General features: G+C 38.3%; 4 protein-coding genes and 1 long non-coding RNA gene across 5 annotated transcripts; all 5 read left to right on the plus strand.

Annotated features, from left to right (window-relative positions):
- Positions 1–2,185: 2,185 nt before the first annotated feature.
- On the plus strand, positions 2,186–3,460 carry LOC107938677 (uncharacterized). Its single transcript, XM_041076028.1, has one exon. The coding sequence runs from the start codon at positions 2,186–2,188 to the stop codon at positions 3,458–3,460; it is 1,275 nt and encodes a 424-aa protein (XP_040931962.1).
- Positions 3,461–3,662: 202 nt separating this feature from the next.
- Positions 3,663–4,235, plus strand: LOC107938678 (uncharacterized). The gene has a single exon (XM_016871906.2). It carries the CDS (start codon positions 3,663–3,665, stop codon positions 4,233–4,235), a length of 573 nt encoding a protein of 190 aa, XP_016727395.2.
- A 186-nt stretch (positions 4,236–4,421) lies between these two features.
- Positions 4,422–7,829, plus strand: LOC121205103 (uncharacterized). The gene is made up of 4 exons (XM_041076029.1): positions 4,422–5,693; positions 5,817–6,659; positions 6,711–7,457; positions 7,515–7,829. The coding sequence occupies exons 1-4, from the start codon at positions 4,422–4,424 to the stop codon at positions 7,827–7,829; spliced, it is 3,177 nt and encodes a 1,058-aa protein (XP_040931963.1).
- A 1,716-nt stretch (positions 7,830–9,545) lies between these two features.
- Positions 9,546–11,859, plus strand: LOC121205104 (uncharacterized). Its single transcript, XM_041076030.1, has 3 exons — positions 9,546–10,455; positions 11,658–11,721; positions 11,784–11,859. Exons 1-3 carry the CDS (start codon positions 9,546–9,548, stop codon positions 11,857–11,859), a joined length of 1,050 nt encoding a protein of 349 aa, XP_040931964.1.
- A 4,171-nt stretch (positions 11,860–16,030) lies between these two features.
- LOC121204735 (uncharacterized) lies at positions 16,031–17,468 on the plus strand. Its single transcript, XR_005899934.1, has 2 exons — positions 16,031–16,895; positions 16,974–17,468. It is a non-coding gene; the product is annotated as an uncharacterized lncRNA (long non-coding RNA).
- The last annotated feature ends 981 nt before the right edge of the window (positions 17,469–18,449 follow it).

Consider the following 18,449-nt stretch of genomic DNA (forward strand, 5'->3'; position numbering starts at 1 on the left):
TAGTTCTTTGTTTGTTTATTGTTTCCTTTCAATTTATTTTGTTTTTTTATACGAAGTAAAAGTAAAAGCTTACCCATATTTTCATTATCGAAAAGGTTTTTTTTGAGGTCCGGCCGCCGTGTACGGTGGGCCGATGGCGGCCCGTGGGGGTCCATGACCGAAGCAAAGCCGGACCAACGGCCGGATTTAGAAAAGAGGGAGAAAGAGAGTTGAAAGCTTTGTTTTATTATTTTATTATTTTTACTATTATTTATTATTATTATTATTTCTCATGTATATATTATTTTTATATTATTATTATATTATATATGCCCTCTCCATATTTATTTATATTATTACTATCATTATTGTTACTTTTATTATTTTTTATTTCTAACTACTATTATTATATATATGTATTATTGTTTGTATTATTATTATTATCACCCCTATTGTTATTACTTTACTTTTGTATTCTAATATATTATTATATTACTCATATTTTTATTATTTTTGCTATCACTATTACTATTATATATTAGTGTATATTTTTATGTATATATATATTTTATATATAGTATTATTTTTTATTACTTTAATTTAATATTTTTATTATATTTGCTTTTTGTATTTCTATATTTATTATTATTATATAGTAGTGTGTATTTCTATTATATACATATATATATACATTTATATATAGTATTATTGTTTACTTTACTTTAATATTATTCTTTTATCATTATATCCAACCCAATAATAATTCTTTCATAAAAGTAATATTCCGTATTTGGTAATTCGAGACAATCGTGCCCTAACTTATTGGGTTTCGATTTTTCTCCTTTAACCTAAATAACGGAACACTCTTTTAAATCGTGACATGAGTTTTGAAAAATGCTTATTCTCGAAGATACGAGGTGTTGTTCCCTAACTTACTGGGTATGGCATTTCGTTACCTCGAAATAAGATTTTTGCAAGTAAAGGCAATATTCGGTGTTTGGGAATTCGAGGAAACGTGCCCTAACTTACTGGGTTTCGATTTTCCTCGTTCACCTTAACTAACTGAATAACCTTTTGAAATACACGAATTTTTATATAAAGGCAAGCTCGTTCTCGAAATTCAAGATGTCGTGTCCTAACTTACTGGATGTGACATTTTATATTGTGATACGAGAAGGTCCTTAACATTTGAGCATTTTCTTTACAAAGAGGGATCGTATTTTAATTCTTTCAAGTTTTCAAATTTTCGACACTAAGACACTAATTAATCAACTAGGTACCATTTTGGGCGTATCGAGGGTGCTAATCCTTCCTCGTGCGTAACCGACTCCCGAACTCATTTTTCTGAATTTCGTAGACCAAAATCGTTGTTTTAATAAAATTAAATCATTTATTAAAAACAACACCTTTGAGGTGACCCAATCACACCTCGTCAAAAAGGATTGGTGGCGACTCCCGTTTTCATTCTTTTTTTCAAAATCCAAGTCGACCCCGTTTTCATCCAAAAATAGTGTCAACAGCTTGGCGACTCCACTGGGGACTTTTTCAAAATAAGTGAGTCAAGCCACGAGTTGATTATTTTTTGTCTTTTTGTCGAAAGTTGAAAATTTGATTTAAGTATACGATCTTCTCATTGCATTTCATTTGTTTTGAGCTATAGTTTTCATCATGTTTCGTATTTTAAACTTTTATATCTTTGCATTGCATTGCATGACCGTTGGTCACACCTTTTAAGTGGGAGTGAGAAGCTACTCCTTCGTGAGGTTTTCACCTCCGTGCAGGATAGTGGATCGCTTTCGGGATACATCCGTACCTATGTCTTCGTGAGATTTTCATCTCCGTGCAGCCATAGGAAATGTATTCCCCTGAACCGAACTCGGTCTATATGAGCCTATAATGGGTGAAGATCGAGGAATCTGCTGGTTCGGGTACCTTTGCTTTAGAACCAAACCCCATGTAGTAAACCTTAGGAACTCACCTTAAGTAGAACTACACCAAACCCTAGTAGATACCCTGATGTGCTTTTATTCTTTTTGAATTGTCTTGGATTATATGTTTATATCTGGTACTGATATTTGTTGTTTTACTTTGGATGCATGACATTTCAACTGCATGGCATTTCATTATTTCAAGGCGTTGGTTCATATTCGGTTTTTAGAAAGAAAGCTTATCATGGAAAGAAGGTTTCTTGATAAGGTGGAAGATAATGCGGCAGTCCGAATTTGGTCGGAAACGACACAGCAAGAGAAAGGGGATAGTTTGGCTGAAGGATATATATCAGAGCTATGGGCTTTACCCGCATCAGCATAACCAGGACGATTTACAAGAGTTGAAAGGAATTTGGGACCATTGGGACGAGGAGGCCAGACAGTTGTTCTATTCCCATTACGGGGACTTGCCGTACCTGCTAGATATGAAGGTAGATAAGCACCTATTCCGGGCTCTCGCACAATTTTGGAATCCCGCCTATAGTTGTTTTTCGTTCGGGAAAGTTGACTTGGTGCCTACGATAGAAGAATATATGGCTTTACTTCGGTGTTCAAAGAGTCAAGTCGACAGAATCTACTCAAGAGCCGCAAATGTACCCTTTTTGAGAAGGTTAATGAACATAACAGGCATGAGTGAGCAGTGGGTTACGGCCCGAATTAAACAAAAAGGGGATAACAAGTGCATTTCTTGGAGGAGTTTGAAAGATGTGGCTTTGGTGCACCCGGATATAAAAAAGAGGGTAGATATCTTCGCCCTAAGCATATATGGCTTAGTTATCTTTCCTAGAGCTTTGGGGCATATTGATGAGGCGGTTACTGATTTGTTCGACCGCCTTGATAAAGGAGTTACCCCAGTTCCAGCAATTTTAGCGGAGACATACAGATCATTGAGTACCTGTCGGCGAGCGGGCGAAGGCAGGTTCATTGGATGTGCACAGTTGTTACTTGCGTGGTTCCACAGTCATTTTTGGAAAGTGGATAAGGTGTCATATCGGGTCTTCTCTGAAAACTATTCGCCGCTAAAGGAGATGATAGCTACACCGAGAATGGACGACATTTCAATGGAAAAATGGATGGCAATTCTTCAAAACTTGCATGAAGAAGACATTGAATGGAGAGCTCCGTGGTTACTTCTAGACGAAATTTTGTACCGATGCGGTAGTTTTGATTGGGTCCCTTTACTTGGAATCTGGGGAGCTATTGGCTATGCCCCGTTATTAGTGCTCAGACAGTACAGATCAAGACAGTTTATACCCGCAACCCAGGGGCTGGCCGAGTGTGAATTCTCGTATGGGGGTGATGGCTACAAAAAGAGGATTCGAGAGATATCCAATGCGTGGAATCAGACTCGCCAAATGAAGCGATTAGCTGTAGGACCAATGACAACCCCCGAATATGAAGAATGGAGGGTCAGAAGAATCAATGACAATGTCCCAAATCAAGCCCGAAGGCAGTCATTCGATAAAGGAGCACTTACGGGTCATCCCTTCTGAACTAGAAATTTTGAAGCAAGATTTTGAAAGAAGAAATGCAGAGTTGGAAAAACAGATAGAGCAAATGGAGGAAGAAAAAACAAACTTAAGGTTGGATGTAGATGTCCAGAAGCTCGAGATGGAGCGATTAAGAAAATGAAAAGCTAGGGCTGAAGAAGATCTGGACAGTCTGAAAACAGATTACAAGAAGTTGCGATCATCAATGAGAACCGCCGGGTTGGGAAAGACTTCTGAACAATGGCGCAAGGAAGTTCAAGAAGAAAAGAACAAAGCTGATAGATGGGAAACAAGGTTTCAAGAAGTTCAAACCCAGAACGAGACTTTAAAGAAGAGTCTGTCAGAGAATCAGAAAGAAAAAGGGGAACTAGAAAATAGAGTGTCCGAGTTAGAAGAATCTCTCCATCGGCATCGAAATCGAAATTCTGTGATGGAATTAAAAGCAAGCCTAAGTAGAATTGAAGAGATGAAACGAAGAATTGAAGAGTTAGAAGCAGCATTGCGAAGTTGCGAGATGCGGATTGAGCACATGAGATCTAATGAAGATCGTCAAACCGAGCAGTTGCACTACTTTCAGAACCAAGTAAGAGATAGAGATCAAATCATGGGAGAAGCCGTGCTTCAAATCCGAGAGGTGGCTGATCACTTGCAGACGTTAGCAGTACAAGCTGATGTGTTAAGCGTGAAGTACGAATTAGAGTCGAGTCGAGGACAGGAGCTAGCCTCGTTGCTTAGGAGGATTAGAATTTTGAGTTTTAGGGCTAAGTCGTATATGTAATCCACCTTATGTAAAAAGTTTATTTTCTAGTAAAGTTTTCATAATGAAATTGAACTAGAATTAACGCCTTTTGCATTCATTTCATGCATTGCATTAATGACCATTAAAAGACCCTAACTAAATAAAATTATTTCAGTTAACCTGGAAAACCGTCACTCTTACGGAACTCGAGCGAAGTCAAGGAACATGGATCAAAGACTAGAAAAACTTGAGCAGCTCCAAAGAGATATGCAAGATCAGATAGAAGAGCGATTGGAAAAGATTCAGCGAGAGATGCGAGAATCCCAAGACGACATGATGGCAAAGTTAACGCAACTGTTGAAAGGAGGAAAACACAAGGGAAAGGACCCTATTGTTAATGTTGAAGAAGGAAATAGTGATGAACCCCTTTACCCTCCAGGCTTTACCCCTCTGCACGCGCATACTCAAGCTGAAATGTATCCACAAAGACCCTCTGTTACAATTAGACCCCAACAATTCCAAACGAGTCCTCCAATCGGAATAAGTAACAATTCCGGAGAGAATCCCACCAATCTCATAGTCCCTGACCTCGATGACGTGGCAGAAGTGGAAAAGACGAAAGTGGATCTGTCAAAGCAATTGGAAGACCGATGTAAATGGCTGGAGGAAAAGTTTAAGGCCATGGAAAGTGCTGATTACCACCGAGGAATGGACGCTAAAGATCTGAGCTTGGTGCCTGATTTAATCCTCCCTCCTAAGTTTAAAATGCCGGAGTTTGAAAAATATGACGGGACAAGTTGTCCCGATGCTCATATCACTATGTTTTGCCGAAGAATGACCGGGTACATCAACAACGAGCAGCTGTTGGTTCACTGTTTTCAGGATAGTTTGATCGGGTCAGCGGCTAGATGGTACAATCAATTGAGTCGAGCTGAAATCCACTCTTGGAAAGATTTGGCGCAGGCCTTTATAAAACAGTATAGACATGTGATGGACATAGCACCCGATCGAATTGTATTGCAAAATATGGAAAAGAAAACTAATGAGAGCTTTCGCCAGTATGCTCGAAGATGGAGGGAGGTAGCAGCACAAGTTCAACCACCACTTTTAGAAAAAGAGATAACCATGCTTTTTATCAATACTTTGAAAGCTCCATTTCTCAATCACATGCTGGGTAGTGCCACCAAAAGCTTTTCAGACATAGTGATGTCTGGAGAAATGATAGAAAATGCCATAAGGAGTGGCAAGATAGAAGCAGGAGAAAGTGCTAAAAGGTCGGCACCAAGAAAGAAGGAGCATGAGATAAACAACACAAGCATGTTTAACAAGGACCATTCTAGATCAATCACGGTGGGACAAGCCAGAGCAACAACCACTAATCAGCAAGGTTCTTCGAGACGGGAGTCCAATTCAAGGCCAAATATAGAAAGACCTCAATTCACACCCATCCCGGTGACGTATAAAGAATTGTATCAGAATTTATTTGATGCACATGTGGTATCTCCATTTTACCTAAAACCCATGCAACCTCCGTACCCCAAATGGTATGACACAAACTCCCAATGCGAGTACCACGCGGGGATTAAGGGGCACTCGATTGAGAACTGCACTGCATTCAAGAAGTTAGTGGAGAAACTTATCAATATGGGGATCGTAAAGATTGGCGACTCATCGGGGCCAAATGTAGCAGAAAATCCGTTGCCCAATCATGACGATAATAGGGTAAACGCGATAAGTGAGAATGAAGGAAGAAGAGTCAAAGCCAACGTGGCAGAGATAAAAACCCCTCTTGGATGGGTTTGGAAACAAATGGTAAAAAGAGGTCTTATCAAGCAAGATTCGATAGAAAGGCCTGAACAAGCAAAGAGATTTTGTGAGTTCCACGCAGAAGAAGATCATGACATCCAGGAATGCACCGAGTTCGGAATTGTGGTGCAAAACTTTATGGATAGCAAAGAAATGGAGTTTTATGAAGAAATCAAAGGGTTAAAAGAGGAAGAAGTTTGTGTTACAGGAGAAGGATCTGCAAGGAGAACCCAAGAGCTTCGTCATTCAGTGGTTATCATTTCAAAGCCAATGAACAAAGAATCTGGAATACAAATAGGGCCAAAAGTTATAATCCAAAAACCTGTATCCTTTCCTTACAATGATAACAAAAAGGTTCCTTGGAGTTACGATTGCAATGTGACGATTCCAGGAAAAGAGAGCTCGGTAAATGCTTCAGAAAAGAAGGAAGGATTCTATACACGAAGTGGAAAGCGCTATGATCCGGCAGACGCGATAGTGGAATCTGGAAAAGAAAAAGCTTTAGCAGTTGAGCTAGGAAAAACAAAAACAGACGAAATTGAATCGAGTGTCAATCAGCCGGTAACTGAAAATCAAGCCAAAGAATTTCTAAAATTCTTGAAACATAGCGAGTACAGCGTGGTAGAACAATTACATAAGCAACCGGCTCGTATCTCCGTACTTGAGTTGCTTATAAGTTCAGAGATACATCGTAATGCGTTGATTAAGGTGCTAAATGAAACTTATGTCACTAAAGATATCTCGGTGAATAAGTTGGACCGCTTGGTTAATAATATCAATGCCGATAATTTCATCTTTTTTAATGATGATGAAATACCGCCAGGGGGAAGAGGATCTACCAAAGCATTACACATCACTGCTCGTTGCGGGGAGTATATGTTAGCTGGAGTGCTAATTGACAATGGATCAGCCTTGAATGTTTTACCCCTATCTACCTTAAGTAGGTTACCGGTGGATAACTCTCACATGAGATCATGCCAAAATATAGTGAGAGCATTTGATGGTACCGAAAGAAAGGTGATAGGAAGAATAGAAGTACCTCTTTTAATTGGCCCAAATACATACGATGTGGACTTCCTAGTGATGGATATCAAGCCGTCATATAATTGCTTATTAGGAAGACCCTGGATTCATTCGGCAGGGGCGGTGCCTTCATCATTGCACCAGAAGTTAAAATTGGTAATAGAAGGCCGGTTAATTACAATTGACGCCGAGGAAGATATCATTGCATTGGTAACCAATGATACACCATATTTGGGAATAGACGACGAGGCAGTTGAATGTTCTTTTCGATCTTTGGAGTTCGTAAATGCAACCTTTGTCATAGGGGGAAAGAAGATTTCGACGCCCAGCATGTCTAAAGCCACAAGGATGGGATTACAAGCGACGGTTGGGAAAGGAGCTGTGCCTGGAAGAGGACTTAGAAGATGCCTTCAGGGAAGGATGGGGGCACCAGTAGTGAAATACAAACAAGATCGTTTTGGTTTAGGATTTAAACCAAATACCAAACAGAGAAGGAAAGAGTTAGAAAAGAGACAAGATAGAAGGAAGGCACGTTTGAACGGAAAAGAAGTCGACTGGGAACCTATGGCTTTCCCCCACATATCCAGGACATTCATGTCGGGAGGAACTATGTATTCTGAACTGAGGGCTCCAAGAAAGAAGACCGCAGAGGAAATGTTAAGAAACTTAAGCATCAATGCCATATGTGAAGAAGAATTTGAAGGAGGAAGTACGTCAGGCATCTATCCCGTTGAACCTGGGAGTGTTTTAAACAATTGGACTGCGGAAGAAATGCCTGAAGTTTTTAGATCTTTTCCAGAGTAATATTCAAAACATTAATTGTTCTAAGCCTAGAGAAAATGAAAACTTTTGTGAACTGAAATAGGCTTATATGTGGACATTGTGATTTCAATGAAATATATCTTCGCATTTTGAGTATATATTCTTTTCAAATTCTTTTTTTCATACATTCATGGTCATACTAAATAAGAATCCTTAAATTCATACATTCCATGTACATTCTTTGATACCTATAACAGGTCCCAAGATATCAATGATATGAGTGACTCTACTATGGACTTAGAAAATCTTTTTGAACGAGATATGTGTCCAGAGAAATCTCAAGATTTTGAAGATAACACAGATTGCAACCTATCTCCGGACTTGTTGAGAATGGTAGAGCAGGAAGAGAAACAGATTCTACCCCACGAAGAGACGATAGAGACAGTGATCTTGGAAGAGGGAAAGGTGTTAAAGATTGGTACCCGCATAGCTGAAGAAGTAAAACAAGACCTCATTGAATTGCTGCGAGAGTTCAAAGATGTCTTCGCATGGTCATACCAAGATATGCCGGGGTTAAGTACTGACATCGTGGTTCACCGACTTCCTATAAAGGAGGATTGCAAACCAGTTCAGCAAAAACTCCGAAGAATGAGGCCTGATATCGTGTTAAAAATAAAAGAAGAGGTGCAAAAGCAATTCGACGCTGGGTTCCTGAAGGTGGTCAAATACTCCGAGTGGGTAGCTAACATTGTTCCTGTCCCTAAGAAAGATGGGAAGGTACGAATGTGTGTGGATTATAGAGATCTAAATAAGGCTAGCCCAAAAGATAACTTTCCCTTGCCGCATATCGACGCCTTGGTAGACAATACAGCAGGACATTCGCTGTTTTCTTTCATGGATGGCTTCTCGGGATATAACCAAATTAAGATGCATCCCGAGGATATGAGGAAAACTACGTTCATAACCCTATGGGGAACTTTTTGTTATAAGGTGATGCCATTTGGGTTGAAAAATGCAGGGGCAACGTATCAGAGGGCCATGGTAACACTGTTCCATGACATGATGCATAAGGAGTTAGAAGTCTATGTTGATGACATGATTGCAAAATCTAAAACAGAAAAGGAACATGTGCAGGTCCTTAAGAAATTATTTACGAGATTGAGGAAATTTCAGCTAAAGCTAAATCCAGCAAAATGCACATTCGGGGTCAGATAAGGAAAATTGCTTGGATTCGTGGTCAGTGAAAGAGGAATTGAGATTGATCCTGACAAAGTAAGAGCAATACAAGAATTACCCCCGCCGCGTACTCAAAAGGAGGTTCGAGGTTTTCTAGGAAGGCTGAACTATATTGCTCGGTTCATCTCACAGCTAACTGAGAAATGCGACCCCATATTTCGCCTCCTCAAGAAACATAATCCAGGTGTATGGGATGTGGAATGTCAAAAAACTTTTGAAAAAGTCAAACATTACTTATCCAACGCCCCAGTACTGATGCCACCCTGCCCAGACAAACCGCTCATACTGTATTTGGCAGTATTTGAAAATTCCATGGGATGCGTGTTTGGTCAACATGACGAATCAGGACGAAAGGAAAGAGCGATCTACTATCTCAGTAAGAAGTTCACCGAATGCGAAACAAGATATTCGCCAATCGAGAAATTATGTTGTGCTTTAATTTGGACAACTCGGAGACTGAGACAGTACATGTTGTACCATACGACCTGGTTAATCTCCAAATTAGACCCTCTGAAATACTTGATGGAGTCAGCCGCTCTGAATGGAAGAATGGCTCGATGGCAAATTCTTCTATCTGAATTTGACGTAGTCTATGTGAACCAGAAGGCGGTCAAAGGGAGTGCAATAGCGGAATTCCTAGCAAGTAGGGCTCTCGATGATTATGAGCCATTGAACTTCGATTTCCCAAATGAGGATTTGATGTATGCCGCAACCGTAAAGAAAGATTTCCAAGAAGGTGGTCCTTGGAAGTTGAGTTTTGACGGAGCTTCAAATGCTATAGGCAACGGAATTGGGGCAGTACTCGTGTCCCCTAGTGGAGATTATTATCCTTTCACTAGCAAATTGGACTTTGACTGCACAAATAATATGGCTGAGTATGAAGCTTGCATTATGGGCATTCGGGCAGCCATAAAGCGGAAAATTAAGGTGCTAGAGGTATACGGGGACTCTGCATTAGTAATTTACCAGTTCAATGGGGAATGGGAAACAAGAGACCCGAAGTTGGTTCGCTATCGAAAATTGGTTATGGAATTGATCGAGGAATTTGATAGTGTCACCTTTAGTTACCTCCCACGAGATGAAAACCAGATGGCAGATGCTTTGGCCACTTTAGCCTCCATGTTTAAAGTGAACAAATTAGAAGATATGAAGCCTATCCAGATCAGCATCTATGAGGTTCCAGCCCATTGTTGCAACATTGACAATGAAGAGGGAAAGGATGATCACCCTTGGTACCATGACATATTGCGATATGTGAAGAGTCGCGAGTACCCTGACCATGCGACAGAAAATGATAAGAAGACATTAAGGAGATTAGCCATTGACTATGTCCTTGATGGGGAAATTTTGTATAAAAAAGGAAAAGATCAAGTACTGTTAAGGTGTGTGGATGCTGTTGAGGCAAAGGAAATTTTGGAAGAAGTGCATGAAGGTATCTGCGGAACGCATGCCAATGGCTTCACGATGGCCAGACAAATTATGAGATTTGGGTACTATTGGTCCACCATGGAAGGGGATTGCATTAATTATGCCAAGAGGTGCCATAAATGTCAAATTTATGGTGACAAAATGCACGCACTACCTTCACCCCTTCATGTTATGGTTTCTCCATGGCCTTTCTCCATGTGGGGAATGGACGTTATCGGGCCAATATCTCCAAAAGCTTCCAATGGGCATCGTTTTATCTTTGTGGTTATTGATTACTTCACTAAATGGGTGGAGGCGGCTTCATATGCAAATGTCACGAAGTCGGCAGTTAGCAAGTTTCTGAAAAAAGAGATCATATGTCGATACGGGATGCCTGAAAGGATCATATCCGATAATGCGCTGAACTTAAACAACAACTCAATAGCGGAAGTTTGTAGTCAGTTCAAGATCAGACACCACAATTCGTCACCGTACCGTCCAAAAATGAATGGTGCCGTGGAAGCAGCTAACAAAAACATCAAGAAAATTATAGGAAAAATGACTGAAACCTACAAAGATTGGCACGAGAAATTACCTTTTGCTCTCCTGGCATATCGCACTTCTGTTAGAACCTCTACCGGGGCAACACCATTTTCTTTAGTCTATGGGATGGAAGCAGTTTTACCCATAGAAGTTGAAATTCCTTCTCTCCGAGTATTAACTGAACTAAAGTTGGATGAGGCTGAATGGATTCAATCCAGATATGACCAGTTAAACTTGGTAGAAGAAAAGAGGTTAAAAGCTATTCGTCATGGTCAGATGTATCAGAAACGAATGATGCGAGCTTACAACAAAAAAGTTCGTCCCAGAGAATTTTACGAGGGGGACCTGGTGCTGAAAAAGATTCTTCCTCTACAAAAGGATTTTAGAGGAAAGTGGATGCCAAATTGGGAAGGTCCTTATGTGGTAAAAAATGCCTTTTCAGGAGGAGCTTTAATCCTGAGCGAAATGGATGGTAAAAGCCTGTCAAATCCTGTAAATTCAGACTCAGTCAAGAAGTATTTCACTTAAAAATGGGGCATTCAAAAAAAAAAAAAAGGGGAGAGGCCAAGGTGAAAACCCGCAAAAGGCACCTTGAGACCAAAGGGGATTTGAGTTGAAAACCTGAAAAAGGCGGCTCGAATTTTGAAGCGTGAGGTGAACGGAACGGCTCGAATTTTTGAGCAGGATCTGAGGCATGTGGTGGTCTTACTACACCTGAATCGCAAGAAAGAGTAGGTGACATCTTGGGGTATCGACAAAATACTGTAGATTCCAAACACATATTAAATGGTCTTTAGAAAACTTGTGCAGGGAAGCTCGTGCTGCGATATCTGGGGCACCTGTTGTCATCTTATACTTTGAATCTTGGCAAAATTTGTTGTCTTGATTATTGTATTCAGTTCAAGCTTTGCTCCCCAATAAAATTTCATTCTTGTCCATTGTCTTATTTCATTTTTTATCTTAGCAAAATTTGCTATCTCGATTAACTCATTCATCTTGAGATTTGTTCTCAATAACATTTGTTTGTTCGTTGTGGTAACCTTCTCGAAAAACATTTAGAATAACTATTAATAAACTGAATGTTCAAGCAATTGGAGTTTTGCATATTACTCTAGAAATTTCTAAATAATGAAGGAGCCTGAAACAGGACTGTTGTTTAGAGCACACCAAATTCAAAGTGTCCAAAAAGGAAGAGTCCAAGTCGGGACTATCCTTTCAAATTTTGTTGTCCAAACATTGAACAAAATGACAAGATGTCGTGTTGGTGGCAAAGCTTCAATGAACAAACAAGCGATGTTCACCAAGTAATAAGAAAAGGTTTTCTCGGAGAAGGAAATTTTGCATTTGTACATAAACATTTGGTATGACACCTTGGGAATGGTGTAGGAGATCAAAGAGTTTCACATTCTGTATTCTTGAATTGTGATAGCAGAGGATCGAGAAAAAGCCATATCATTCTACCCTTAGTTTACGGTGGGAGATTGATGGTACAAATTTTATGTCCCAGTGGATTAAACTTTGACGTTCGCAGTGGGGGCAATCTGACTAAGTGTTTCTTTGGATATGCCAGCCGAGCAAGAAGGCGTTGTAACACGTCAGTGATAAAACATGAGCAATGACAACTCAAACATTAAAAATGGATCATTCTCATGACATTCTGCATTCATTCATACACATCTAGTTAGAAGCATTTGATTCATTCTGATCATGCCATCCTAAACACTAGGCATAAATAGGTCCATAAAATGGATTTTACAGGTCATATTCCCCAGAGAACAGATCAAAGAAACAGATCCTATACCCTTGAAGTTGCAATGGGAGGGATTGAAGTCATTAAAGCAGATATTGCCTTCATGTATTGGTGTGAAGTAGATCGAAGATAGCAGGTCCTATCTTCCTATATTGATAGGAAGTGGATCCAATATGCAGATCTTGTCTTCCCATATTGGTGGCGAAGTAGATCGCAGAAAGCAGATCTTGTCTTCATGTATTGGCGTGAAGTAGATCGAAGATAGCAGGTCCTATCTTCCTATATTGATAGGAAGTGGATCCAAGATGCAGATCTTGTCTTCCCATACTGGTGGTGAAGTAGATTGAAGATTGCAGATTTTGCATTCCTATATTTGGCAGCGAAGCAGATCAAAGATGGCAGATTTTACCTCCCTGACCACAGTGGAGTACATTGAAGCCGATAACTCTATCTCACTGTATCTGGCAGTGGAATAGATTGAAGATTGCAGATCTTGCCTTCCTGTATTAGGCAGTGAAACAGATCGAAGATGGCAGATTTTACCTCCCTGTGACTACAGTGGAGTACATTGAAGCCGATAACTCTATCTCCCTGTATCTGGCGTTGAAGTAGATTGAAGATTGCAGATCTTGCCTTCCTGTATTTGGCAGCGAAGCAGATCAAAGATGGCAGATTTTACCTCCCTGACCACAGTGGAGTACATTGAAGCCGATAACTCTATCTCACTGTATCTGGCAGTGGAATAGATTGAAGATTGCAGATCTTGCCTTCCTGTATTAGGCAGCGAAGCAGATCGAAGATGGCAGATTTTACCTCCCTGTGACTACAGTGGAGTACATTGAAGCCGATAACTCTATCTCCCTGTATCTGGCAGTGGAATAGATTGAAGATTGCAGATCCTGCCTTCCTATATTGGTAGGAAGTGGATTGAAAACAGACTCTATCTCCCTGTATTTAGCAGTGGAATAGATTGCAGGTCGAAGATGGCGGATTTTACCTCTCCGATTACAGTGGAGTACATTAAAGCCAGTAGTTCTATCTCCTTGGGCAACAGTGGAATAGATCGAAGATTACAATCTTATCTCCCTAAGCAGTAGTGGAGTAGATCGCATTAAGTCTTATCTCCCTAAGCAGTAGTGGAGCAGATAAAACCACAGATCTTATTTCCCTAAGGAATAGTGAAGCAGATCGCATCAAGTCTTATCTCCCTAAGTAGTAGTGGAGCAGACTAAAAACACAAATCTCATCCCCATGGAGTCGTAGCAGAGTAGATTGAAGCTACAAGGCGTATCTGAAGTTGCAGTAGAGTGGATCGAAGCAACAAGACGTAGCAGACTGGAATAAGGCTACTGGAAGAAGATGAGCACCAAAAAGTCAAGACTCGGCAAGACCGGGCAAAATTGGCCCTTTTGATGTCTTTGCTCTATTCTCGTTACACGAAAATGAGCAAAGAGGGGCAGCTGTAAAGGCCCAATTTTGGCCCAACTTAAACCAACCCTAACCAAACCCAATTTGGCCCAACCTAATCCCAACCCAAACACAAAAAATAAATAAATAAATAAATAAAAACCTTGGCCACCTACTCCACCACCTTTGTTGGCCACCCACCTTAGCCACCTACTCCACCACCTTTGTTGGCCACCCACCTTAGCCACCAACTCCACCACCCTTGGCCACCTAAACCACCCCAACCACTCCACTTGTAAAATTTGGCTATAAAAGCCATTCAAGACTTTGTTTTTAGGGGGTTTTTTGGTTTTTATGGAGAAGGATTGTTCTTTGTTTTGGAGGAGGTTTTTTTTTTTTTTTTGGAAAAAAAAGTTATTTTTGTTTCTTGGAAAGGCTAGTTTTTGGAGATTAATCAAAGATCAAAGCAAAAGAGGTTTCTTTTGTCTATTCTTATCTTTAGTTCTTTGTTTGTTTATTGTTTTCCTTTCAATTTTATTTTGTTTTTTTTATACGAAAGTAAAAATAAAAGTAAAAAGCTTACCCATATTTTCATTATCGAAAGAGGTTTTTTTTTAGGTCCGGCCGCCGTGTACGGTGGCGCCGATGGCGGCCCGTGGGGGTCCATGACCGAAGCAAAGCCGGACCAACGGCCGGATTTAGAAAAGAGGGAGAAAGAGAGTTGAAAGCTTTGTTTTATTATTTTATTATTTTTACTATTATTTATATTATTATTATTATTTCTCATGTATATATTATTTTTATATTATTATTATATTATATATGCCCTCTCCATATTTATTTATATTATTACTATCATTATTGTTACTTTTATTATTTTTTATTTCTAACTACTATTATTATATATATGTATTATTGTTTGTATTATTATTATTATCACCCCTATTGTTATTACTTTACTTTTGTATTCTAATATATTATTAATATTACTCATATTTTTATTATTTTTGCTATCACTATTACTATTATATATTAGTGTATATTTTTATGTATATATATATTTTATATATAGTATTATTTTTATTACTTTAATTTAATATTTTTATTATATTTGCTTTTTGTATTTCTATATTTATTATTATTATATAGTAGTGTGTATTTCTATTATATACATATATATATACATTTATATATAGTATTATTGTTTACTTTACTTTAATATTATTCTTATTATCATTATATCCAACCCAATAATAATTCTTTCATAAAAGTAATATTCCGTATTTGGTAATTCGAGACAATCGTGCCCTAACTTATTGGGTTTCGATTTTTCTCCTTTAACCTAAATAACGGAATACTCTTTTAAATCGTGACATGAGTTTTGAAAAATGCTTATTCTCGAAGATACGAGGTGTTGTTCCCTAACTTACTGGGTATGGCATTTCGTTACCTCGAAATAAGATTTTTGCAAGTAAAGGCAATATTCGGTGTTTGGGAATTCGAGGAAACGTGCCCTAACTTACTGGGTTTCGATTTTCCTCGTTCACCTTAACTAACTGAATAACCTTTTGAAATACACGAATTTTTATATAAAAGGCAAGCTCGTTCTCGAAAATTCAAGATGTCGTGTCCTAACTTACTGGATGTGACATTTTATATTGTGAGACGAGAAGGTCCTTAACATTTGAGCATTTTTTTTACAAAGAGGGATCGTATTTTAAATTCTTTCAAGTTTTCAAATTTTCGACACTAAGACACTAATTAATCAACTAGGTACCAATTTTGGGCGTATCGAGGGTGCTAATCCTTCCTCGTGCGTAACCGACTCCCGAACTCATTTTTCTGAATTTCGTAGACCAAAATCGTTGTTTTAATAAAATTAAATCATTTATTAAAAACAACCACTTTTTGAGGTGACCCAATCACACCTCGTCAAAAAAGGATTGGTGGCGACTCCCGTTTTCATTCTTTTTTTTCCAAAATCCAAGTCGACCCCGTTTTCATCCAAAAAATGGTGTCAACACGCATGTTAAGGTTTTGCTTGGATCTTGTATGGAAAATCTTAAGGCTGGAAAACTGGAATGGAACTTTATTATTTCTTGTGACAAATGATGTTTTCATTTACTTTCGAAGTTTCAAGAACCAAGAGGTACCCTCGTTGGATACTGGATATATCTTAGGGACTAGAAAGAAAATAGAATTACATGTGATAAGTTAAGAATCAGTCTTTAATCTCATAGGGTGTCTTCCTTCAATTCTTTGTTTCAATTCTTTGTTAGATCCCAGAGAAGGCCAAACAAATTAAAAGGAGTAGTGCTTGTTGTCCTTTGGACTAAACATGCAGTCCTTGAGACTGAGGCAGAGAGCAATAGATTATTAAACTAGGCAACATTTTCACCTTCCACTTAAGTTTTTCCTCTTTAATGCTTGCATAAGAGATTTCACTGGAGAATCCTACTTCTTCCTTATATTTTCCCATGGTATGTGCTTCTATTACTGATTAGCTATTATCGGTTGAAAAGAGATAGTGAATGAGGAAAAGGATGTAAATGTGAATGGTTGAGATAAGTTCCTCGGCAGTGTCGGTGAATCCTCCTACCCTTTTGCATTTGTTTCGTGTTTTGTCTGTCAAGTTGAGTATCTAAAATTTATGCAGTCCATAGCTGTGTTTCCTACAGCTATTTTGCTCCAACTATTGTTTTCTTGAAGTACATGCATCTGACACCTTATCTGACTCATTTCGCGTTTTGCTCAGAAATCTTAACGTGAGTGAGTGACATTGTTTCATGAGAAAATTTTGTTTAATAACATAAACTAAATTATACATATACTTTTAACTGCAGAATCCCAATAACAGGAAGGAGATCTTTTGCGATGAGAAGCTTAAGACCATTTTTAATGGAAAAGAAAGGGTAGGTTTCCTGGAGATTGGGAAAATGTTAACCCCTCACTTTGTGAAGACTACCTAGCCTATATTCTCCTATTTGGCCCTCGGTTGCTCAATAAGCAATATCAAGCTAGCTCTTTCCAGTGTATGTTAATGTTATTGCCTTTTGTTTCGGTAGCTGAACTCTCTTGGGGTGGGCTTGGAACTAAGAAGGTTCTAGTTGAACTTTAGTATAAAGATTTAGTAGGGACTAGGAAGTAAAAATGTTGCATATTAATATGGTTTCCTGATTTCAGTATTACTGTTTATGGTGACTAGATCTTTGATAAACTTGTAGTTTAATCGTTTGAACTACGAGAAACCGTTGTTGACATTAACATTCGAAGTTCACCCTGTAAAAGCTGCCTTGTTTATGGTGCGACAATTAATGTCATTTCAAAGATTATCTGTATTTAAGTTCTTTTTCTCTCAAGTGAACTCAGTGTGGATTTATGTGAGTGATGAACAACCTTGTCTATATTCTATCGCTTTCTTATTTGCTGGTCTTAGTTTTTGGTTAGTGACAAACTTTGCTTCCATAATTCTTAGATTCTGTACTTGAAGAAAATGGTGCTTTGACCCGGAAAGTCCAAATATATCTATATTTGGTTAATTGCACCATGAGTTCCTAAACTATGTGTTAATTGCTTGGAACTGAGATGGAGGTCAATTTAAACATGTTAGATCAGAGAAGGCATATAATATCTTAGTAATGCGTAGATTAATGGAAGGATCTGATTGGTATGATGTTGATATTTTGAAGACTCAATTAGAATGATGTGGATATTAGAGATCACTTTAAAATTTGACCGAGCTTATATTTCTTTTTTATATATATATTTGTAGGAGTTGACTAGATCACTCATTTATGCAAAATGTTGGGAAAATTATACCCTTAGTTACAAAATTATAGGTAAGTTTCATTTTGGTCACTTAACTGAAAAAGTACTGAATTAGTCGAAAGTTTTCATTTTAAGTCATTGAACTAATCAAAAGTTGTTATTTAATTCATTGAATTGTTAATTTTGTTTAAAAGTTTCATCAGCGAGCTCCAAATAATGATTCGACAATCGTGCGGTGGACCAGTGCCCACCTAGTTAATTTAATGGTCAAGAGATTAAAGAAAAAAATATTTGAATTTTGGTTCATAGATGAGTGATGTTTGAAGCTGTTTCGTGAAAAACAAATTAAACTATAAAAAAATGAAAAAAAAAAGAAACTTTCGATTAGTGCAAATAATATGAATAGAAAAAGTCACATGACATCACTCTTTTAAGTAATATTATTTTAAAGTTTGAACTTATTTTCTCGTTATATTTATATTTGTAATTGCCACTTATATAATTTCAATAAGAAGAATGATATTTCAACATGATGAGGGAGGTTTCTTATG

The sequence above is a fragment of the Gossypium hirsutum genome, chromosome A08, assembly GCF_007990345.1.
Source record: "Gossypium hirsutum isolate 1008001.06 chromosome A08, Gossypium_hirsutum_v2.1, whole genome shotgun sequence".
Classification (NCBI taxonomy): domain Eukaryota; kingdom Viridiplantae; phylum Streptophyta; class Magnoliopsida; order Malvales; family Malvaceae; genus Gossypium; species Gossypium hirsutum.

What these genes read in the sequence shown, in the direction of transcription:
- LOC121205103 (XM_041076029.1), top strand. Translation starts at nt 4,422, where the DNA reads ATGGATCAAAGACTAGAAAAACTTGAGCAGCTCCAAAGAGATATGCAA. An exon ending in ATTTATTTGATGCACATGTG is followed by an intron (nt 5,694 to 5,816) that starts GTATCTCCATTT and finishes ACTGCATTCAAG; the next exon opens with AAGTTAGTGGAGAAACTTAT. An exon ending in AGGGAAGGATGGGGGCACCA is followed by an intron (nt 7,458 to 7,514) that starts GTAGTGAAATAC and finishes AATACCAAACAG; the next exon opens with AGAAGGAAAGAGTTAGAAAA.
- LOC121205104 (XM_041076030.1), top strand. Translation starts at nt 9,546, where the DNA reads ATGGAGTCAGCCGCTCTGAATGGAAGAATGGCTCGATGGCAAATTCTT. An exon ending in TTTGGAAGAAGTGCATGAAG is followed by an intron (nt 10,456 to 11,657) that starts GTATCTGCGGAA and finishes ATTTTTGAGCAG; the next exon opens with GATCTGAGGCATGTGGTGGT. An exon ending in AGAGTAGGTGACATCTTGGG is followed by an intron (nt 11,722 to 11,783) that starts GTATCGACAAAA and finishes AAACTTGTGCAG; the next exon opens with GGAAGCTCGTGCTGCGATAT.
- LOC107938678 (XM_016871906.2), top strand. Translation starts at nt 3,663, where the DNA reads ATGAGAACCGCCGGGTTGGGAAAGACTTCTGAACAATGGCGCAAGGAA.
- LOC107938677 (XM_041076028.1), top strand. Translation starts at nt 2,186, where the DNA reads ATGCGGCAGTCCGAATTTGGTCGGAAACGACACAGCAAGAGAAAGGGG.